The sequence below is a fragment of the Netta rufina genome (genome assembly GCF_964035555.1).
Source record: "Netta rufina genome assembly, chromosome: 8".
NCBI classification, from domain to species: Eukaryota; Metazoa; Chordata; class Aves; order Anseriformes; family Anatidae; genus Netta; species Netta rufina.
Genome location: NC_140131.1, coordinates 23,085,259 through 23,107,376, shown reverse-complemented (window position 1 = coordinate 23,107,376; position 22,118 = coordinate 23,085,259). Strand labels below are relative to the sequence as shown.

Genomic DNA, 22,118 nt, shown 5'->3' with positions numbered 1-22,118 from the left:
TAACTGTGGTAAGTCGTCACACCAAAAAGAACAACAAAAAAAGACTGAAGCTAAGAGCTTTGAGCTCCCCGTGGCTCTCCAAACTTCACTTTTATCAGGTTAACATTACAGAAATTCACAAACACGCAAAGAGAATGTATTGTGTTTAATGGACCAGTCAATCTAGAATATTTTCATTAGGAGAGCATAATGAATGGGCTAAACTTCACTACATCATTTCTGCAAAGTAATGCAGAACAGACAGAGGATTGGAAAGGCAATTCCAACCAGCAATAAATATTTCCAAGAAGAGGGAAAAAAGTGACTCTGCCCCCTCCTTAAATCCTTCCCGGTTCTTAAGCAAATGAGGCACCAGTGATGGTTGTTAACAGACGAGCTGTTAATAGACCAGCTGTATCTAAAAGATCAGATACAACCTGGGATGGGTAATCATTAATGGTTAAAACCATCCATGCCCCACAGAAAATTGCTGGTCCTGAATAGAGAGAAATCACATGTGGGTGTTAATTCTGCTCTGAAAAGTTATTGGGATCTGTGTGATTTAGAGTTTCTCATTCTCCACTGTGCCTCAGAAACAATCTCTCTCTCTCCTGCAGTGTTAAATTACTCTTCTTCACAGACAACGGCTGTATGAGGCTCTACATACTTCTGAATCTTGTTTTCAGACCCCAGTTCCTTGACAGGCTGTTTATCCCTTAAGAGCAGCTGAAATAAAACTTGGTCAATGTCAGCTCTCCCAAGTAGGGGTGCTGGTAGCCTGCAACTGCCAATTAACAAGGACTTTGTCTCTCCCCTGTGTGAAGGTCTGCTATTTATACTCCAAAAAGAAAGCCTTTCAGTTCTCTTGATACTAGTGCAAAAAGGCCAAATCGCATAGAAGATACTTTGGGGAGGGCACACCACAGTCCACAACCTTACTTCCCCAAACCTCGCGGGTCTCTAAAGAAACCACAGTGCTTAATGACCCACACTGCTGCAGGTTCACTACTATCTAAGGGCAACACATTGAGGCTCCCATGGTGTTTGCAGTTTGGAGTGACTTTAAAGCTGCTGGCACACAAGACGAGAAAAGCACTTCACTTCAACATGATGGCCATTCTGGAAAGCGAGCGTTTTGTTAGTAACATACCTTTTCTGCTTGTACGTCAGCATTGCTTCAGCAATGGGCAACTGGTGTGCACAGTTTGCCCCTGCTATATACTGCGTTATTCTGGAGACGACATCAGGTGCCTCTGGAACTGCAACAGAAGAGAGGAAAATCAACAAAGCGACTTCTCAGACCATCACCAGCACTGCCCTCCATTTGCTCAGCCAAGCAGCTGATGGTACCCAGCCAGCTTCATCAGAACTGCATCTTCCAAAGGAAGCTGACTGTGAAGGCGTCTAAGCAAAAGCAAACAACCTCCAGGAGTACCAAATAAAAACATTAGGAAGGCAGACCAGATACACAGGCATGTGGCACAGCACTATTTATTGAAGTGTTACGGTGAAACTTGTTAAAATACTTTTATCTGAAAATGTGTAGCTGCTTATTAGACTTTTCTCCATCCAGACTGTATATCTGCTGAAGGAAGTGCTTAGTTACCTCTCCCAGGCCTTTGGGTAGTTGCTGTGCTCACAGCAGCGTTTGCATTACCTGATTTCCTACAGAACTCACGGCCTTGCTGAGCCCATTGGAAAGACATGTGAAAGGCACGCAAGGATGGAAGAGCACAAAGATCATTTTTGTGGAGCAGCAAGCGTGCCCGAAGTCTGTGAGAGTGCATTTGATTCCAGTTGACAGGAAGGCATTTCCTAAATGCCTTCCGTTTCCTTTTGTTGCAGAAAAAGCATCTCAACTGTGAAATCAAGGGAATGCAAGTTACCCTCACCAGGCACTTCCATGGTTTAATGAGCATTTTCACCCAGAGTTTCTTACAATTTCTTGCTCAGGGACCAATGAAAAGCTATCATTATTTACCAGATTGTCTTATGCCATCACAGGGCTTCTGTGCGGTTATTTTTATATATATATATATATATATATATATGCATATATATACATATATGTCCAATATTAATCTCTCTATATAAATATGGAGATTCTACAAGGCCTAGATGGCACAAAAATGATGATGCATTTTCCTCATAGCACACAGGCAAGTAAAAAAGGGCTGCAGCATACAATCTACAAAGAACAAACAAGGCTCTTGAGCTGGATCTCTACAGCAATGAAGTATCCCTAAAAGGCAGACACAAAAGCCAAATCTGTACTGACATTTGTCTCCATTTTCAAGGAATTAGAAGACAACTGTTCTGTGCATCTCTTCTTCCATGAGGTCATAATCAAGAAAAAATGTTTGGGTGGTACACGAGGAGACCTCTAGTCCAGCCCCCTGCTCCAAGTAGGGCTAACTTTACCTCCAGAACAGGCTGCCTAGGGCCTTGTCCTTACCAGTTCCCCTCTGCTGGAAAAGGCTCTGAACAATCCCTTGCGAAGATGCTCTCTTTCCTCCTCTCACAGCTAGAGGACTTCCATGAGCATCTGTTCCCTAAGGAGCCTCAGGCACCCCCTACAACTCCAACATGAGAACCACACTGCAACCCTTGCACCCATGCAAGTGTTCCAAAGGCCATGATGTTTTTTCCTGCTAGTGAAATTCCCATGGGGGATATGCCACCATGAGAGGATTGCTCCTCGTTCCAGTTTCAACCCTTCATGTAGCCCTAAATGAAGGACGAAAATCCTCCTTTTGCCTGTTTCTCTCCATTCTCGAAGGAATGGAAGGAAAAACTGTAAGCATTAATATTTTAAGCAAATCAGTACTCTAACAAACAGCAAGGCTTTATGCTGGCCTAGAACAGATTCAGATCAGAACAGGAACTCGTTGATCTGACCTAGGGCAGCTCTCACATGTTACAAGCACTGGTGAAGAACAAAATTCTTTTTTAATGAGAAAGATCCTGCCAGCGGATTTCAGAAATGCCAAGGTCATTCCCCCGTGCAACTAACAGAAGTTAATCTTCCCAAAGTTTACAGTTTTTGGAATCTTTTGGGCTGGACAATTTCTGAAGGGTCACAGAAAGCAATGTACTGAACGTGGTGGTTTGTGAGACCTCCTCACCAAAGAACAAAGCTGAGAGCTAGGTAAAAACAGAGTGACTCAGAGACAGCTAGCATCCTGGAGCCAACAGCTGTTTGCAAACCACCAAGCAGAGGACATACAAAGGTCAGCATCTGAAAAGGGAATGTGGTGGAGTTAGGAAAAAAGAGGAACAAAAACATTTGTCTGCTTCCTCTTATATTTACTTGACCTTTACTAAAATTACTTATTCGAGCCTTTTATCCCACACAGGCCAGACACAGACTCACGGTCTTACCAGTGGTCTGTGCTTCAAGTTTGTTGAACAGATCTCTCCAGGCTAGATCTTGGAAGAAGTTGTTGTATCTATAATCTACAGACCCCAGATACTTGGCCACTGGATGAGATCCTAAGAAAGAAAGGAAAACATGACAGTTGTTCTTCCCAGCACAGAACGCAGGTATATTTTTCTTTTTGTCTGCAAGGAATTAAATTCCAAAATCCAACTATACTAGACATCCCAGAAATAAGTTTCTTCAACTATAACAACAAAATGTAGTCCAGCTTATCTCTACAAAAGCATGCAAATAGACTTCCCAGCAGAGAGATTGCTTCAGCACCACTTTCAGTGACACCTTCCCTTCTCCCCTCTCCCTCCCGCCAAATTAAACTTTAAAAAGCCAAGGAAAACAGGGCTGCGAAACTGCTGAGGAAACAAATGATTTGGAAGACACGGAGGCCACATGGCTCTCCATCTCCATCACTCAGTTTTGCGAGAGGCTGGCCCCGCAGCACTTCGTCCCTGCAGGCACTGTGGCCACAGGAAACAGATCCTTCCTCCAAACACCATTCGCACACCATTGCTCTATTGCAACAGAGGAGAGGAGATCACCTGCAACCAGGGAAAACCACCAAGACAGCCTCATTTAATAGGAGGAGCAGCAAAATGGCCATAGATGCAATATATAAGCTATAATTAAAGACAGAAGTCAGAGCCCCAGGATTACGGTCCCGGTGAATGCTGGCACATGCATCAGGTCCCCGTGTGCCCTAGCTAAGCCTCGTGCTCCTCTAAGAGCATGGAAAAGACCTAATTTCACCAACTTTGTGTCCTGCCTGCAGCTTGCAGCCCTGGCTAGAGACCTGCCTTCACCCTCCATTGAGCAGGGAAGGGAAAGCATTGAAGCCACCGCCTCTGCCCTGGGAGAGGTCAAAACATTTGCCACTTTCATTTTAGGTGCCATGTGTCCCCAGCTTGGACAACCTGCTCTTACAACCACTTCTCCAGCCTCCCAGCAGAGGAGAGGAGGTGTGCCAGGGCTGCTCTGCCCAGCCGCCACGTTTCAGGCTTTGCTCTTTCCATGCTCAGCATGAGCCTTGTACATTCACACTTTGTACAGGCCTCAGAGCTTCTCTCTCCTCAGCAGCCTATTTTTGTCCTTCCTGCACGCTGATTTCTCACATTAAGCCTCACTTCCAGAGACCACAACAGCTGTGTCATCGGCTGGTAATCGCTAACCTGACAGCTCCGGCCCCAAACACCCCTGATTGCTTAAATATGCTCACCGTCCGCATCTAAAGCTCACTGTGGAAAAAAACACTGCTTCTCACCCTCCAAACCAGTGCTCATTTTCAGACTTCCACACCACGTTTAAGCAGACGGCCCCTGAGTTCCCCTCAGAGTTGTTACAAACCGAGGCCTAAGCTCTCCCCTGGAGCCTGCTGGAAATGGCTACTTTGAGCCTTGTAATTTCTTTTCCTGTGGCGTTTTTAGCACTGCACGTGGAGCAGCTCGGCGTCACACGCTGGAGAAGTGACAGCTTTCCCACATGCTGGAAAAACACACCACACATGCGTGGCAGATGCAGCTGGAAATGAGTACTAAACAAAAGATATCCCAAGTTGTATCCCTGGGAGCTAGATAAAACATTTTTTTAAAAAAATACGGTCAAAATAATCCCAACTTTTTTTTTTTTTTTTTCCTTCTCTTACTTGCGTCTTTTCAACTGTCTCTCCACTAGTTTGGGCATTAAAGGAGTCTTTCAGCCACAGAACTGGCAGCACGAAGCAGGACTGAATCTCCCAGTACAGACATTTACGGACAAGCAGCATTTCTCAGTGTCAATAAACCACTGCAGGTTGGCTCTTCTGTCCCTGCAGCATGTAGCTGAAGGTAAAGCCACCTTAGAAAAGACTCCACCACTCCCTACTTTTCTGAACAGCAGAAAACTTTTCCTTTAAGACATTTATGGCATGGTCCCCATCTTGTCTTTGGTGCTTTTTCAATTGTCAGGAAGAAGACATTGCTGCTCAATCACTTTAATGAAGTGCCAGAAATAAGCACTTGATCCAATCAGGAAATACTGCAGACTTCTATGGGAAAGGCCACGACAGGAGAGAAGTTTCTATATTTAAAGCACATTCAAGAAACATTCACAGTTCCATTTATCAATTGAAAGTGCTTTATTTTTTAAATTACTGAAGTTTTAAGGTTAAAAAAATAAACACAACAAAACCCCAAAACACTAGCTAAATCTTGTGCATGAGTTTCAAAAAGACGATATTTTCAGACCATTAAAGACTGAAGGACGGAGAACTTTTTTGTAGGCTAAGAGACAGGTAGCACGTGAGGACCCAAATCTTCAGCCACAGAGTCTCACTCAAAGCAAATTGGAGCCTGCAGAAATCTTTCTTTCTCGTGTTTCTGTCCCCTAAAGGGTTCTCTCTCCTATTGCTACCAACTACTTTGGAAACTAAATGCCTTCCTTACAGAAGGATCCAGGGCTCCTGTTCTTTTTCACTTGATCCTGCACATCTCACCACCAAATCAACAGCCTTCTATCCACTGCTCAGGGTGCCAGGCAGCAGCTTGACTCCTACAGCAAATGCCATCAGCTGGTCCCAAGCCTAGAAGACTGGAAAAATCACTCTTCAAGGTTACTGCTGCCTGTGTCATGTCACCTAAGTGCCCTGTTCACATCCACTGAAGCCAAGCCTTGGACTGGACCAACTTCTGCCATCACACACTTATGGCACCAACATTGCCCAGATGCCCCTGCCCACAAGCACCAGGGACTGCCTGGCTGCCCAGGCCTCTCTGCTCCAGCATTCCTCACATTTCTGACTGTGACAACGAGACCCCTGATGTTGTTATCAGTGCACACCACTTCCCTGGACACAAGAGATCCAAGCTGGGTTACTTCCCAGCCAGGCAGGCTTGCTGAGCTGTTGGAAGGGCAGAGATAAGGTGCTGGAAAACTGAGGAAAGAACCCGAGAAGAAGAGCACGTGAAGGAAAGGTCAAAAGATGCATGTAATTTGAATAATTTAAACTCTCAGCAGTTTCAGAGCCTTTTTAACATTTTTCATCTCTACCCCCTTCCATAATAAACATTTTCTGTGTAAGCCTCAGAAAGGCCTGAACAGTTATTGCTTTGGGAAACACAGTGCCCAATGAATTAAAGATTTCAGTCAGGGCAAGAGTTTCTAGAACATTATTCTGTGCATTCACTGTACCATGATAATAAGGTATATATACGAGCCTGCCCCTGTGGGAGAAAGGACTCAACCCCTTATGTTAGGCAAAAGGTTTACAAGCAGACTTTGACATCAAGAATAAAGATGAAATTCACTCACACAAGAGCAGTGCAAGCATTAAGCAACGCTATGCCAGCATGAGATTTGCCTCATTTAAACACCATATACCTGGCCAAAGCTTTCACGAAGGCTACTGCTAAGGGAACACATCACATTTAACCCATTCATCTTTCTACGAAAAAGAATTGTTCCTTATTTACCTAGAGGGATGATCAAAAATCTCATGTAGCCGAGCCAGTCTGGGGTTTTGTGAGACAGCTGCTCTACAAAGAGCCTCAATACAGCACTGAGGTAATTCTGGGCTCCGGCCACTGCAATTTTAATGGGGTTTGGAGGCTGAGAATTGCAGTTACAGCTAGACAGAAAAAGAGGGAACATGTTCATAATTGTGCTTCCAACCAACTACATCAGAACAAGTCAAAAAAATGGGTTAATAACAACCAAGGCAGAAAAGAGCTCGTTCAACACACAAGGCAATATCAAAATCATTATCAGCAGCTTAAACATTGTTAACAAAATGCAACATTGTTCAGTACTTTCTTAATTGGTCTTCTTGCTTCTTTTTCCACACATTTTGATAGTTTACAAAGGGTTGTATAAACAATCTACATTGGGATGTACCCATTCCAACTAACAGCTGTGTTGGAACATATCTACAGCCCTCAATACATAGCTAGGAAATGCCTCAAGCAATTGAGGACATTATCTGGGAATTAATTTAAGGGAAGAAAAAAAAATTGTTTTTAAAGCTATTATCTTCACATGCTTTAGTGGTTATTAGATCTGACATAGGAGGCAGCCTACAAAGTACAATCTCTTAAATTCAGTCAAAGAAGAGAGATTTGTGTCCTCACACGTGGCAGAACAGCAACAACTTTGCAGGGCTGGCAAGTACTGAAGAACCACACAACTCGGACGTCAGGAGACTAAACTGGGGAGAAGTATTCCCCCACTGTTGGATGGAAAACTCCCTGAGCACTGGGGCACAGGAGCTGAGAGGCTTTTAGAGCTGAGGACTTCCAGCCCTCCTTCCTGCAGGAGGCTCACCAACCGAAGAAGCAAAGGGTCACTTACTATCGCTGTATCCTGGAGACAATAGTACTGAAAGCTGCCTGAATATCAGCTGAGGAGCATGTGCAGACCACTGGCAAGGTATGCTTTTGTAAGACATCTGATAGGTACTGAGGAGAGAACAGAACACGTTAAAGTCCTTTTGGCTACAGTTTGACACGTGAAAATCTCACCTCCCCCCAGCCTCCTATGGATTGTCACAGCAAAGTGTGGGCACTCTCCCCATACCCAACGTGTAGGTGATGCAGCTGTTTCCCAGACACCTTTTCCTTGTGCATCAGCCATAGAATGGCTTTTCCTCTACAAAGATGGAAGCACTGCTTGACAAACACGAACACTACATCCAAAACATGGCATTTCTGGCAGCGATGACGCTAGACCAGCAGTTCTCACGGCCGCAGGGAGCAGGGCAGCAGCAGAAGGCTGTTTGCCTAGCAGACAGCTCTGGGTAAGAGCAGATGCTCTCTACTTACCTGCCTGCAGACCTGCACATACGGTGCTCTCTGATTTAAAAGAACTTGACAAACACAATACTCTAATATTTTGCCTACCCTCGAATACCAGAACAACAACAAAAAATAGTGCTACATTTCTTGTGTTGGACCTTTCCCCATCCATGCAGCTCAAAGGGAAAAAAGTTAACATACACCTGAAGTACATATGGATAAAATGTTGACAAGTGTCCGCAGTTATCTCACTTTCAAATTCTGCACCACTAATCCTCACACCCTAGCCAATGCCATCATCATCTCATCTGATACCATATACATTGCTGGAAGAAACCTGCACAGCTCTCTCTCCATCTCTAGATGGCATTTCTCCCTCTTCCATGCTTAGAGTGACTTGGAACCTGTAACTCAACTGGTATTTCTGATCTCTCAGACACTGAGACCCCAGTTCTACTAGAAGCAGAGAGCAGAACCAGCCAATGTAACTCGACAAACCTGGCACAAGTTCTACAGCCCACAGTCAACCAGTACACATTTAACTTGCCTTTTCTATGTATTTCTATATATTTTATTGCTGTCTCAGACTGAGGTTCAGAAAGGAGCAAAATTTGTTTTGACACCCCACCCAAACTCAAAGCAAATGATTCCACATTGCCAGTACAAGAGAGCAGCGCTCAGAGCTCTCCTTAACACAAACACCACACACCAAGAAAAGATGTGGTGATGCATCCCCAGACAAGAATCACAAAAATATGTGCAAATCAACAATGCTGAAGTATTTTCCCCTGTGGAGATCACCAGTGCCCAGCAACATCAGCCTAAACCAAAGATGTGTCCTCCCTGCTTCCTTTATCCCTTCCTACCATAGTGGAGAAGCAAGCTCTTGTGTGCAAGGCTCTAGCCATACCTGTTGTGCTGCTAACCAGAAGAAATGGCCTTTCAGAGAACAGAGAAAGTCTCTGGGCAAAGATTGAACTGACAAAGCTTTACAAAATCCATAGCATCTCTTGGTGAAACTCTGTGTGTAGGCAATTAACCTTCAATTTATCGCCACCCCCATGAACCACCACTGCAGAATCTACTTGGTTAGTGGTAAAGGTCAATTCCCAAGAAGAACAGTGCTTCAGATAACGTCTCCTGCATTTACCTGGCCTTGCCAATCAGAAGTATTGACAAGAATAATGTTTTCTGGCAGCTGGTCGTCAGAAACCAGGATGTGATTTAGTTGGTCATACACCGTTTTCCTGGGGATCTGGAAATGAAGACACAGAACAGAACAACAGAAGATATCAGCTTTAATCCTCATACCAGCAGCTCCAGCTCCTGCAGTTTGAAAGAGGTGGCTCTGTGTGGGCTGGCCAGTTCTTGGTCACTCCATCAGCAACACATGCTAGTGGACACATTGACTACTGGCAGTGACATTTGTCAGCTTCTTCAGCACTGCAATATTCTGCAGGCTCCTTTATTAGCCACCCTGGCTTTGACAGCCATTACTCCATCTGTAATGCATTTTTCTGAAGTCACTTTATACCAACTAACAGTAGCTTGAGGAATTCTGAATTTACAGAAACCAGCAACTATCTCTGTCAAGGAGGGAATTAACCGAATCCTGCAGTTAACAAGAGCATGGCACAGAGATATTCTGCATAAATCAGTCCCCTTTTGCAACTTCCCTTATTTCAAAGGAGTAATTTCTCTTATTTCTAAGGAGTAATTCCTCAAAACATCCCTATTTGTTCCTCATCACAACAATCTGTTCCAGTGTTTTCAATTTATGGCTGGCAACAAGCTGGCAAAGCCCAGCAGACAGCATGGAAGGTACAATTATCAGCCAAGAAGTAAATTTCCTCCTTCCTGGAGCTGTGAGGTCCTGTACCTTTCCAGCAGGGACAGTACTTGGGCCAGAAGGAAAGGGATCACAGGAGACAGATGGAGAACACAAAAGCCATGAGTGGCTGGAGACAGAGAAATATTTTTCACACCTGTAAGTGGTGCCGGGTGTCTGGAGATCGTTCGTTATCCAGACTGTTTGCTCTTTCGTTCTGTGGCCTCACTGGCTGCCTCTCCTTCAGAGATGTGCTTCTTCCCCGCCGTCCCGTCTGCTTCCCTTCAGACCTGCTAGAGAGAAATGCTTTCATTCTAGGCCTGGCTCATATCTGAGCAAAATTCACCCCCAGACTCCTAGATCACCCTCATCTGGCAACCTCAGCAACGCGACTCCAAGCACTGGAGATTCACACATGTAAACCTGAGCTAGCCTGAGATCTGCTAACTCTGCTTCCGATGGCACAGAAGCTATAGAGTACATGGTGCAGCCACACAGAATGTTGTCATCGTGTCCTCAGAGTCACAGGCAGACTTCCACAGCAAGACACACACCACCACCATGCTAATCGCCACTCCAGCATAATATGAACCATCCACACAAACTGTAGACTCACACCCAAAAGCAGCACAGAAATACCTCTTCAAAAGAGCATCTATCTGCTCACAAATAACCAAAGAAACTACATGGTGTGGTTGTTGAAGTTCACGTTCATTCCCCTATTAGGGAACTTAGACCCGACAACCACCTTTACGGCCAAAATCTGCATCAGCTGATCCAACAACAGGGTCTTTGAGCATGCAGTCCCAGAGTAAACATCCCTGAGCAACATCAGTATTCCTTTTCAGGGTTCTTGGTATTTGTTTATCAAGTGCCCAAGGCCCACCTCTCAAGTGCCTGAACACAAGGATGGGCTCCTTGCAGTCGATGCCTAAAGGCCATACCGAACAAAGGCTAGCAGGCTGTCCACGTCCTCCCAAGCAGCCCTGCAGCAGGTGCAATGCTGTGCCACTGCTCTACCTGGTGGATGGGATAATGAGGGACTCCGTCTTGGTGATCTTCCCGCTGGGCGGGAGCTTCTCAACAAACACATCTGGTGTGGGAAGCTCAGCTTCTTGAACCTCAGCTTGCTGGCTGGACTCCTGCAAACACACAGAACCAAGTCAGGAACAAACCCTTCCCTCCTTGTGACTACCACGAGGGCTGGCAGGAGGGACACCTGGCTGGGCTACATGCAGCCCGTCCCTTCCAGACACGCTACTCAAGGCCAAAGTCAATACGGTCTTGTTGAGAGAGAAATACATTGGAGAAATGCACAAATAGCATGTTTTCAGCAGAGCAACTTGAGCTTTGGGTTTTTTTTCCCCCAGGACCAGCTTGATTTCTGCCAATTCAGCTGGAAGTAGTAGTTCTGCCTGACATAATGTACCAACCCCAAGAATACTTTCCAGGACGATTCACGTGCTCAGTGCCATATTTCAGGCCAGCCTTCCTCAAACCAAGAGAAAGGCTGTTTAAAAAGAAGGCCATGCGAAGCATTTTAATGTCAAAAGGCTGAAAGACAAGAACCTCCAACAACTGGGGTCAGGAGCAGAGCTCAGCATTATCTTCACTGCAGCTACCATTGCCTACATCAGCTGTGCTGTATACGCTGCTACATGAACAGGCAGACACGTGCCACAGAACGCAGCTCACAGTTGACAACAAAAGTGCCAGGAGGAACGTTAACAAGTGAGTTTCCAACTTACAAAAGAGACAGTGTCAGAAATACTGTCGCCTGGGTGTTTGGTTCCAAGAGTCTTTGACTTTTCAGGCACTTCTACCTGCTTGAGAAGAGAAAGCCATTAGAAGGTATGACAGAAGCACAATTTTTCACCCATGCCGCCTGGATGAGGCTGTTCAAAAGTCACAGTTTAAATACTGCACAGCCCCGCAGCACAGCCGTGAGTGCTTCTGTTCACATCAGAACTGAATATGTCAGTGTGGGACATGGCAAGGCAGCAGCTGAACCCTGATAGCAGAGATTTAATGCAACGGTTGCATTTAAAAATCGAGTAACAAAACCCTACCAGAAGATCTGGTACCAATCCAACAGGACCCAGGACCTGCAAGGCCTCCTCACGGGGTTTTGCAGCTGTGGTACCGGATGTGGTTAGGCATTAACCAGCACAGACGGCCCTGCAGCTGCTTCACAGAACCAGCCTGGGTGCCTTCAAGCTCGGCGGCCTCCCTGCGATGCCAAGGCCTGGCACTGCTCTTGGCAACACAGCGCCGGATCAGACACAGATAAGAAACACAGACGTCTCGTGAATATGACAGCTTGTGAGACCAAGGGAAGGTGCTCAGGGCAAGGCCTCCACTGGAGGCTCTGTTCTGGAGCTGCTGGACGCAGGCAAGGCAGGTCCAGCCCCTGAGCCCACTTGCTCCCATCGAGGCTGCTCGTTAGCGCTGTGACAGGAGGCGCTCCAGCTCCCTCCCTTCCCTCAGCCTTAGATACTCAGTGCCTAAAACCCTCAGACAGATCCATTACTACACTAAGAGACATAGTTTACACTGTACAGTGTACACAGAGGCAAGAAAGTCCCCCAGAATTGGTGCTGATATTTGTTGTGCCTAGTACTGCCATCCAACAGGAGATGGAAAAGGGTGAGCAGCATTCAATTCAGCATTCGCTCCCAGCCACCAGGAAAAGCAACCTGACATCAGTGTGGTAAAGCTTCCTCCAAGCAGGGTCAGGGAATCCCTACAGCTCGCAGGCAACATCTCCCATCCTGGCTACTGCAAGTGCATTGAAAACATGGAGATGTTCACACTATTAGCAAGTATTCAATACATAAACTGAAGGCGTTGACTTAACACTTGATTTCTGTTAAAAAAATAAAAAAATAAAATCACTCTTTCTTGGCAGAATATTCACGTCTCTGCATCCAAGTCTTTGGAGGAGGTCAGAGAGGGTGCTTTAATTTACACATGTACATAGAGATAGCGCAGGTATCAAGGATGAACACGACAGGTTAGCACCGTGTGGTCAGAGCACTTTAATTTCAAAGGGAATGCAGATGGGCAGACAAGACCTTGAGGCTGCTACGTTAACTGCAGACAGATAACCTTCTTGAGACGACTTACAGGACTTGATGGCTCTCTCTGGCTCTTGATGCTGTGGATGCTACCAATTTCTGTCTGAGAGCTGGAGTGTGACAGTCCTTCAAAATAAGGTCTGAATAAGGAAAACAAAAACAGTTTGTTTTTATTAAGAGCATTAACAGAGAAAGTCCGCTATGTTCCCAGCAAAGAAATGTGACTGTTCCCAAAGTGTCTTACCACTCCTCTACACTTCCAGTAAAATTGACAAGCTACTTTTGATCCTGTGAGTGAAAGGAAGGGGAGGAAAGGTCTCCAGGACAGCAGGACAAGCCTGAAAGTCCAAGGAGTCCTGTCTAGCCCTGGCACTGACTGACCAACCTCCATGTACCGGCTCCAACATGTCAGCTGTTACCCACCAGATCATATTTATAAAGCTCTCACAAGGAATGCCTGCATGCTCTCACGCGACGCACCAAACAGAAGTTTTTACTTCCATAAAATCTGGGATGGGCCCACGGGCCCAGCATTTTCACCGAGCAGAACAGAACGCACATGCACCCCACACGAGCAGTTGTGCCTTTCCTACCCCCAGCACCAGGTGCAGAGTTTCACACTGCAGCTTTTGTTTCAGCTTCGCAAACGCTGATTGAACTACACGGCATTCCAGACAAGGTCTAGCTCTTGACTGAAAGACAGCAAGTGAAGGAGAATTACTGCCCCCCACCCATTCTCCGCTCCTGTGGGCTAAGTGACTCCTGGTGCTCATGTGCATTTTATTTCCAGCTTGCATCTGGACTTGGCTGCCAGCCCTGGGATCCAATTGCACATTTGCTCAAGAAGATAAGGTAGCACATGCAATCAGATTGTGCCTCCATGTAAAAAGGCAGATCATCACTGCAGGCTTCAAGACTCGATTACAATTCAAGGAACTGATTTTTTGTTGTTGTTGCTGCAGGAAAGAAATAATGCCTACAAGCATCAACATTTATCACATTCCTTTCGTGATATGAATGCAAGAACTGGGCAGAGGAAGCCAGAAAGCATCTCCCCAGGACCAACTAGAAGCGATCCACAGCTCAGCCCCACTGTGCTGCCATACAGCAGCACCTACAAAAGCTAGTTCAGAACAGGCTTGGGTGTATCTACTTCTGCTGCAGTCGGTCACCCTCAGGCCCTGAAGAGCTCCTTTATTTCCTGCAGTTCTACTTCCTTAATCCCTGCAAAGACTTTCTTTCCACATAGGGTCTTATCAGCTTTCCCAGAAAGACCGCCTTGCCTATCACTACTACTGCTTCTGCAGCTTCCAACCCTTCTTCTGCCGCAGCACCAGATTTCTTGCCTGTTTCTACCACCTCTTCAGAACATCTGTGTGAAGTTTATTTCCACTGCCTGCCTGTCAGCAGTTCCTACCCCTGTGCTCAGGTGGCAGGCAGGCAGAATATTTGCAAAGGGAACGAGGAAAAAAGAAGAAGGGAAATTAGACACCCCACACCCAACCCACAAGCAATTATCAAGTTATCCTAACATATACTGCTGCTCTGACACCAGGTCAAGGGAGGTGGGAACAGGGTGGAGGGGTGAGAATAGAAACACCATCTAATCCATCTAATCTGTGCTGACACTGCACACTGTCCCTCTTCAGTCCCAGCTCTCAGGAGACTGAGTCCCAAGCAGTTCCTCAAACTGACTGCTCTGCAGGCGTCTGCCCCAGCATCAGCCACCCCACACTTACTTTAACTTTGGCTTTGGAGTGCTCAAGACACTGTCGTCATCTTCCATTTCTGGCCCGCTGTCGCTGGGGTTCTCTATGTCCAGCGTGTCATACAGGAGGTCCAAGTCCTCCTCCACCTCTGGGACGTGCTCTGCTGGGTCCTGCTCTGAATCCAGAACCTATGTGCAGGAGAAAAGCAGGCATGGCTGACTCTGCTAGCAGTCAAACAGAGCCCGTGAAGTTTGGGGGTGAAGTTTGTCAGTACCTGTGTAAGCAATACTTGCCTCTTGGACTAGTTTTCTAGTTATTGGACTAGTTTTCTAGTTATTAACCATGGAGTATGTTCACTGGTCAACTCTATTCTGTAAACAAAGCCTTCAGAAAGCCCCTAAAGGAGTCCCAGTATTCTTAGAACAAGCACAGAATTGCAGGGCTCCCATCTGAGTAATCTGGGTTGGGTTTCACTGAAAAAGTTGCCATGACACATCCTCATTTCATGTTTGGTACCCAAGCAGGGAGAAATGTGACAAAAACGTCCACAGAAGGTGTCAAACCTGGACAAGGATCAGCTGCAACCTGCATGCAAACCTGAAGAGAACAGGTATCCCATGACAAAACTTCCCTAAGGTTTCTTCCCACATATAGAGTAAGCACACCGCTGTACCCAGCTCACAGCTTGCTTTTTGAGTGGCAGCTCCAAAAAACAGCAGGCTGAGACCTCAGATACAGGCGCTGACTCTGCTGAGCTGACTTGGGAAGAACAGCGGAGCTTACAGGGCTGTTGGGAAGAGTCAGGAAGCATGAGGAGTTGCTCACTCTTTCCCACAAACCACAGGATCTGCATGCAGACTGACAGCCAAGCGAGCTGTTAACTGTTTTTCTATCAGATCCTCAATGTTACACAGGTTTCTGGGTTCTGGATCTCTTTCATTTTTAGCTCTGACCAGACAGCTGTCTCTCCTGTGCATCCGCGTTTCCTATCAAAGTTTTTCAAGTCTTGCCTGGCTGTTCCAGTAAGATGATCAAACAGGCAGCAATTTAACTTCACAAGCAATATACAGAGTAGTCTACTTGCCTTTGAAAGAGCCAAAGATAATTTCAAAGCCGTCTTTGAAATTAATGGGTATGAGTGATTATCAAAATCTGGTTCTGATAAAACTTGATCTACAAAACATTTGATGGCATTTTAAAGTTGGCCCTCGAGCTTCCATGCAAGGCCAGGGCATTAGGACAGGTCACATCAACTGCAGACTTGGAAACAAAGTGAAGTGAACTAGGAGGAAACAGGATAATGTTCCTGATGACTACAGCAGGGCACACACGGAGCAGTAAAGAGAGCAATATGCAGACAGGAAGGCTTCCAGCACGCATTACTTACCTCATCAGACACTTTAAACCGCTTCAGCAACGCCACAACCTTCTGTTTGAAGTTTTGTTGCTGCAAGTCAAAGACATTTTTACGTAAGTAAAGCATCAGTGAACTGCCTTCTCCCAGTAAGAAGCCCGGACACATGACACGGGTGCTCTAGCTGCTGCTTCAAGTCAAAAAACTGCTGGCACCACAAACCAAATCTCTGCTATGCACATCTTGAAATCAGCTTTTCCACACCTATGGCACTTCCCTGCATTACAACAAAGTCCCACTCCACTAAACATTATGATAAGCCTTCTGGCCCCGATAGATGGCACCACTCTTGGCTGGACTCACAGCAGACAGCAAATTTCTGGTGAGCATTTGAGAGTCAGCTCCTACAGATCTCAACACTGGTGAGCCAACACAGGGCTCTACCCACAGACCCACAGACCAGACGTATTTTCTATCAAACTGTTTTTCCTGTTGCAGTTCAGGCTTGCTTGTACGACCAGTAGCACTGCAGAGAAGTTGTGAGGCTTGTCCTTTGCACTTATCTATCAGAAAAATGCTTTCCAAGTCCAATACCCGCAGATCTAGGAAACAGCAGGCACCGAGCCCAAAATAACACAAACCCAGCTGCTGCACTGCCTTTGTGCTCACTTGCACACAAGAGCTATTTCTCTCCTGCAGGACCAAACAGCTGAGATTTATCCTGAGCTGCCCAGCCCTTCTCTGTCGCTGCCCAACCTCACACACACACTCTAAGGAAAAGGCACAGGAAGGCACAGGCAAGAGAGCTGGTTCAGGGCATTTGAAGTGGCATCCCTGTGTCAGGAGGAAAGGGAGGAGAAAATGGCTAGCACCAGGCCACTCTTTGGTGTAGCAAGCTGCTCATCTACTAGCTTGACTATCTCATGTGAGCTTTTCTTGTATGTCTCCCTGGTCCCACCACTCTGGCCTCGGACACTTCACCCCACCCCACTCTTCCAAAGGTAGCCCTTTACCACTGAATGTAAATCCTGCAAGCTGTGCTGCCTTCTGGCCAGCTGAAGTTCAGGTGAAATAAATTCACCAGGTTCAAACACTGATCCCACTGCACTTGCAGGACCAACATGCTCTCATGCTCGAGCTGTGCTCTGACTCGGGATGTAAAGCAAAAACGTAAAAATGTTCATCACGCAGACCAGCGTGGCAGTCTGTGGAGGGAGCACACAAAGCAGGCAGTAGCTGAGGTGGCATGGCAAGAACTGAGCACTGGCCTGAATGCTTTGACAGCTGGCAGACAGGAGCCCTGGTGGGTTTGGAGCTGGGCTGATGTTAAACTTCCTGGCAGAACGTAACCTGGCCTTGCACCAGCTCTGCACACCAGAGATTCAGTACCAGCTGAATGGTCGGGGACAGAAAGCCAATCTTATTAAGAAGAAGTTGCTCAAATATTAACTAAGGTGTGTGTTTTGCCCTGTGCTGTCACTAATGCCTGAAAACAATACTAAGGACATCAAGCACATGAGCTAGCTTACTCCTAGTCCATAGAGGATCTTTTTAATTGTAGATTCAGGTCAAAACGGTGTTTATTCCAGACCTTCTCAAAACACAGATTTCAAAAATAGCCTCACAGAAGGTACAAATGAACTCCAAACCAACTCCTAAGTCCAAAAAAGAAACCTAGCCCATTATGGTGATTTGAGTTATTGTCATCACAGACATGCACAAGTGCTTGTGTCGGCAGAAAGCTGCATTATGGTGCAGTCCAGCACAAGTCAGTGCTCCACACAGGAGTTTTACAGGCAATCACATGCTTGCTGTGAGAGGGCAGATGGCTGCATGCTACCTACCAAAGCCTTCAATATCCAGCTATTTCTTTTCCTCAACAGCACATGCACCACCTCAGGTTCATCGTCAAGCTCCAGCCCAACTGAGCTACTTAACTTTGTTTTGAAACCTTTCCACAAGTCTCTCCCATGCAGAGCACAAGCAGAAGAGCTTCCCTTCACTTGAAGCTATGCTTTCAGGACTTACGTGAGCACAGATTCTGCCCTGGCTTCGTTATGAGGCTGAATTTCACGTGCTTACATGATTTCTGGAGCTCCCTCATCTTGCAGCCAAAGGACACTCACGGCACACACACCACGGACTGCCCCACTCCCTGCTCTGACAGCTTCTGCCTTCTCTTCACATGCTGTGACCATGCCCCCAGGCTCCCTGCTGGGCCAGCGTGCCTAGTGCTGCTGCTCCCACAAGCCACATGCACTGCAAATCCTGGCCAAACCCCATCAGTGTTAGTAAAACTAATTTCCACCGACCCTGGTTATGGACGTCGTTCTTACTATCGATCTCCGCTGCTTCTTGGGCTTCCCCAGCTCGTACTCATCATCATCCAAATCCTGAACAGAAAGAGGATTCCTTCGTTACCTTCGTGGCTTGGGGACACACGAGCATTTAAGTGCTAACAATGTTCCCTCTATGAACATGCTGCTCTATCTTCCAGGCATTCAGCACTTGCTTTAATTGTTTGTGGTTATCGTGGCAGAGGGAAAAGGAATTGAGCCAGGTGTGCAGAGAGCCAGAACACCAGAACAGAGAAGCAAAACGGCCCTAGTTCTACACTGAAGGAACAAGGATAGTTTCAGCCCCATGTTGCAGTGGGTTTCTCTCTCAGTCCCTCCAAGAGGTGGAAGGCAAGTGATGCCAGAGTCTGAAGCAAGTCAGATCCAAACTCAAATGCATCTCACATCTACTCAGGGGTTCTCTGTAAGGACTCATTTTGCAGCAGGTATTAAAGACTAGCATCTGACTCAGATCCCACTGGCCCTTCCATGACAGCTGGGGCCTAGTTGGGCTCTTGGAATCCAGTCAGCATTACAGAAACAATCAACTGATGCCTTGACCATTAAGCAGAGAAATGCACAGGAATGCCAATGTTTTAGTGTTTAAAGGGGGCTCAAATCAACACATAAGATAAGTCACAGCACAGTGGAAGAAATGGGATCCTGTGCATCTCCATTCTCCTTCTGCCACTGCACTGAACACTCGGTAACAGTCTCACACTGTCATGGTCTAGCTAGAGAATTAGACTTACAGCTTCAAGCACAGGCTGAGGATGTACATGCTCTACAGAACTCCTCACAGGGAGAAACCATGCCCTAAACAGTACCTGGCCCTGTACGGCATCATCACTGGCCTCCTGCTCAGAAGAGAAGCTCTCGTACTCCTCCTCGGAATAGTTGTCTGAAAGGGAAGGAAAGAGGGGAGAGATCCCATGAAACTCCTTTAATGTGAGGGGACATTCTCAACTCAGGAGCAGAGAAAGCCTACTAACAGCAATAAACCCGGAAAGGGGGCACACAAGGGGCCTGATAGCTTATCTTCTATCTGTGCCTGAACCAGTGAGATGGGAACCTCCTGGAGATGAGAAACAAGGAAGATATATCTAATAGGAAGGACAAACCAGCACGCAGATAAGACTCCTTGAAATACCATCCCTTTTTACTCTGGGAAGAACCACCTGGCAGACAGCAGCAATTTCCTCACAAGGAAAATCATTTTTCCCCTTAAGTGGGCACATCTAACTTACAGAAACAAGTAAGACATGACAGGAGAGTCTCAATTCTATTGATGTGACACTTCAGGTGTCCTGCCTGTCCTCAGGCAGCAACACCTGCACGCACTACCTCCAACAGGTCACTCTTCTGGCAGTGAGCAGAAGCCTGGTACTACAAAGAAGGTGGAAGATCACAAGTAAAAACCCAATGACTTTCTTACACAGTGCACAACACTTGTATTTGCTCTCTTTAAAGCAGACCAGAGCCCACAGAAAACACGTGGCAGCTTTCTAGGTCTTACAGAGGTTAACGACATTGGTTGCACAACACCCAGAGGAAAAAGAAGTTGGCAGAGCAGCTTAAATGTGCATCTCCTGAATATGACACTGTTAGCCCTGTGAGAAGCTACAGGTTCTCAGCACACCTACCAGTAATGCTGGAAGAGCACACGTCTAACTTGCTGGATGGCTCAAGCCTGGTATGATATGCAGAAGAACCTCTGACAATCCCCAGCTCCTGTCACCCTCCCTGCTTACACAGCAACAGGTTTGCAAAGTTGGTTTCCTTTGCAGCCATCAGTTACTGGTATGGAACTCATGCAAACCAGTTCTCATTTGTCCCCAGAAGCATCTAAGCTGTTTCCATCTAAGGTTTAACTGCAGCTAGTTTAGGAGACACTAGTCCTCAGAGCATGTGGTTGTACTCTTACCTGTGGACTTGATTTTCTGGCTGGGCTGCATTGTGCTGTCTTCATGGTCAATTGGCTGACTTGACAAGGAGAAGATCCAGATTTCTGCTACCTTCACTGCAGCTTCTTTGATGTTGCTGAAGAGGCTTAGTACCTGGCCACCTTCTGTGGGGTGCTGCATGACCTGGGACAGAAATCAAGCAGCACCAATCTGCATTTAAATGTATTTAAACTTGCACCATTTGCATACTACGGAGCTATTTATGTTAATAGAGTTACTTCAGATTTCCAAGTACAGAAGGAAGCCAACATCCTGCAACTGCAGAAGCCACTTGCAGGCAATACACAATGCTAGCTGAGATTTTACTTGACTATTAATGCAAGTGATGGAAAGAAAGGAAAAATTTTCTGAGTGTGACAGCTGATTAGCTCATCCTTGAAGCATGATACTTGATTACCTCATTACTATGTATTTGCTTCCACAACACAGTACTGATTTGACTTATCAGGTTACCAACCTTCTGAACACCTAATTAAAGAACTCACTTCTGTGTTAAAGCCCAACAGAAGAGCCAGCAAAAGCAAAAATTTTTGATGGGGCACACAGCAAAGTGTCTGAGAGAGCTGGCACCTGAATCTCAGCAAGCTGGCCACCCTGGGTTAATGAAGAGGTGAGTTACAAAAAAAACAAGATGATGGAGGAGGCAGAGAGACATCTCAGCGTGGGTTTCTCTGCAGTTATCATCCCTTTGCCACCCACAGTTCACAGAGCTATGCCCTGAACTTAAGGCTCAGGTTCTCCTCTTGCCCCAGAGTCAGAAATTGCTTCCCCACCCCTACTTGCCTGCGCCTCAGCTTTCTACCGCACACCAGGCTGCCCTGTCAGCTCCTCACGTGGCTTTAAAATGACCTGAGCTGATGAGGAACATATGCCCCCTGCTCTTAAACTCTGTTCAGACTCATGCCTCCAATAGCTTTTCATTGCTTTCTTTTGTTTCAGCTGCCACAATAACTTTTTTTTTTTTTTTTTTTAAATGTGCTGTCTCGGGGTCATTACCCTACAAACTGCAAAGAGGATATAGGGTTTGTTTACCTGAAGTCTTCAGTTTCTGAAGTATTCCAGATGAGCGGGAGTGCAACTATTTCCCAACAAAGTGAACCTTTGAAAATTTATGACCTTCTAACCTCAGTCAGCTGACATTACAGAAAGACCAAAAAAATAAGCCACACGCAGCAGCAAATGCCCAACACTTAGAAGCTCACTGATGGGTCTAATTAATAGGCCCACACATTTTCTGCCTTACAGCAATATTTAACTTCCAGTCCTTAAACAAACCAAACATGGTACAGGAAAAATGTTAGCTACAACACTGTAAATTAGAATTTGGCTGATTCAAATGGGGAATTCAACATTTACTGCAAGTCTAAGGGAAGCTTAACTCACACACATGGAGTGTTCTTTATAATGAATTATTTAACACAGTAATAACTCTCCACAGCACAACATTATCTATTTTGGATGGTAACAAGTTGCTGATAGAATGTAGTTCTGATGAAAAATATTGGCATTAAACCGAATTTGTTTCTGCTAAGCACATCTCTAAATATACGAACACAAACGGCAGAGATTAAACGGGGCATGAAATAATGAAGCGTGGAGCTAAGCCATTCAGAACGCTTTAGTGAATAATTTAGCCATTCTTGGTTCCAGCATTAATTTTAAGAGTAAATCTGAA

The 22,118-nt window shown here is 46.0% G+C and overlaps 1 protein-coding gene across 6 annotated transcripts in view; it reads right to left on the bottom strand.

The window, feature by feature from the left end:
- The window catches only part of PACS2 (phosphofurin acidic cluster sorting protein 2), a 69,186-nt gene that overhangs the window by 19,350 nt on the left and 27,718 nt on the right, over positions 1-22,118 (bottom strand). Inside the window, exons 5-18 of one of the 6 annotated variants that reach the window (XM_084291073.1) lie at positions 20,404-20,566; positions 19,307-19,380; positions 18,456-18,536; positions 16,177-16,236; positions 14,820-14,977; positions 13,130-13,220; positions 11,752-11,829; positions 11,024-11,145; positions 10,161-10,296; positions 9,326-9,430; positions 7,733-7,839; positions 6,859-7,013; positions 3,361-3,471; positions 1,130-1,238 (exon numbers count right to left, since the gene is read on the bottom strand). In XM_084291073.1, coding sequence (XP_084147199.1) covers positions 1,130-1,238; positions 3,361-3,471; positions 6,859-7,013; positions 7,733-7,839; positions 9,326-9,430; positions 10,161-10,296; positions 11,024-11,145; positions 11,752-11,829; positions 13,130-13,220; positions 14,820-14,977; positions 16,177-16,236; positions 18,456-18,536; positions 19,307-19,380; positions 20,404-20,566 — 1,550 coding nt within the window. The remainder of the gene's footprint in view (positions 1-1,129; positions 1,239-3,360; positions 3,472-6,858; positions 7,014-7,732; positions 7,840-9,325; positions 9,431-10,160; positions 10,297-11,023; positions 11,146-11,751; positions 11,830-13,129; positions 13,221-14,819; positions 14,978-16,176; positions 16,237-18,455; positions 18,537-19,306; positions 19,381-20,403; positions 20,567-22,118) is intronic. The other 5 variants (XM_084291075.1, XM_084291074.1, XM_084291076.1 and 2 more) reach the window with 5 other exon arrangements.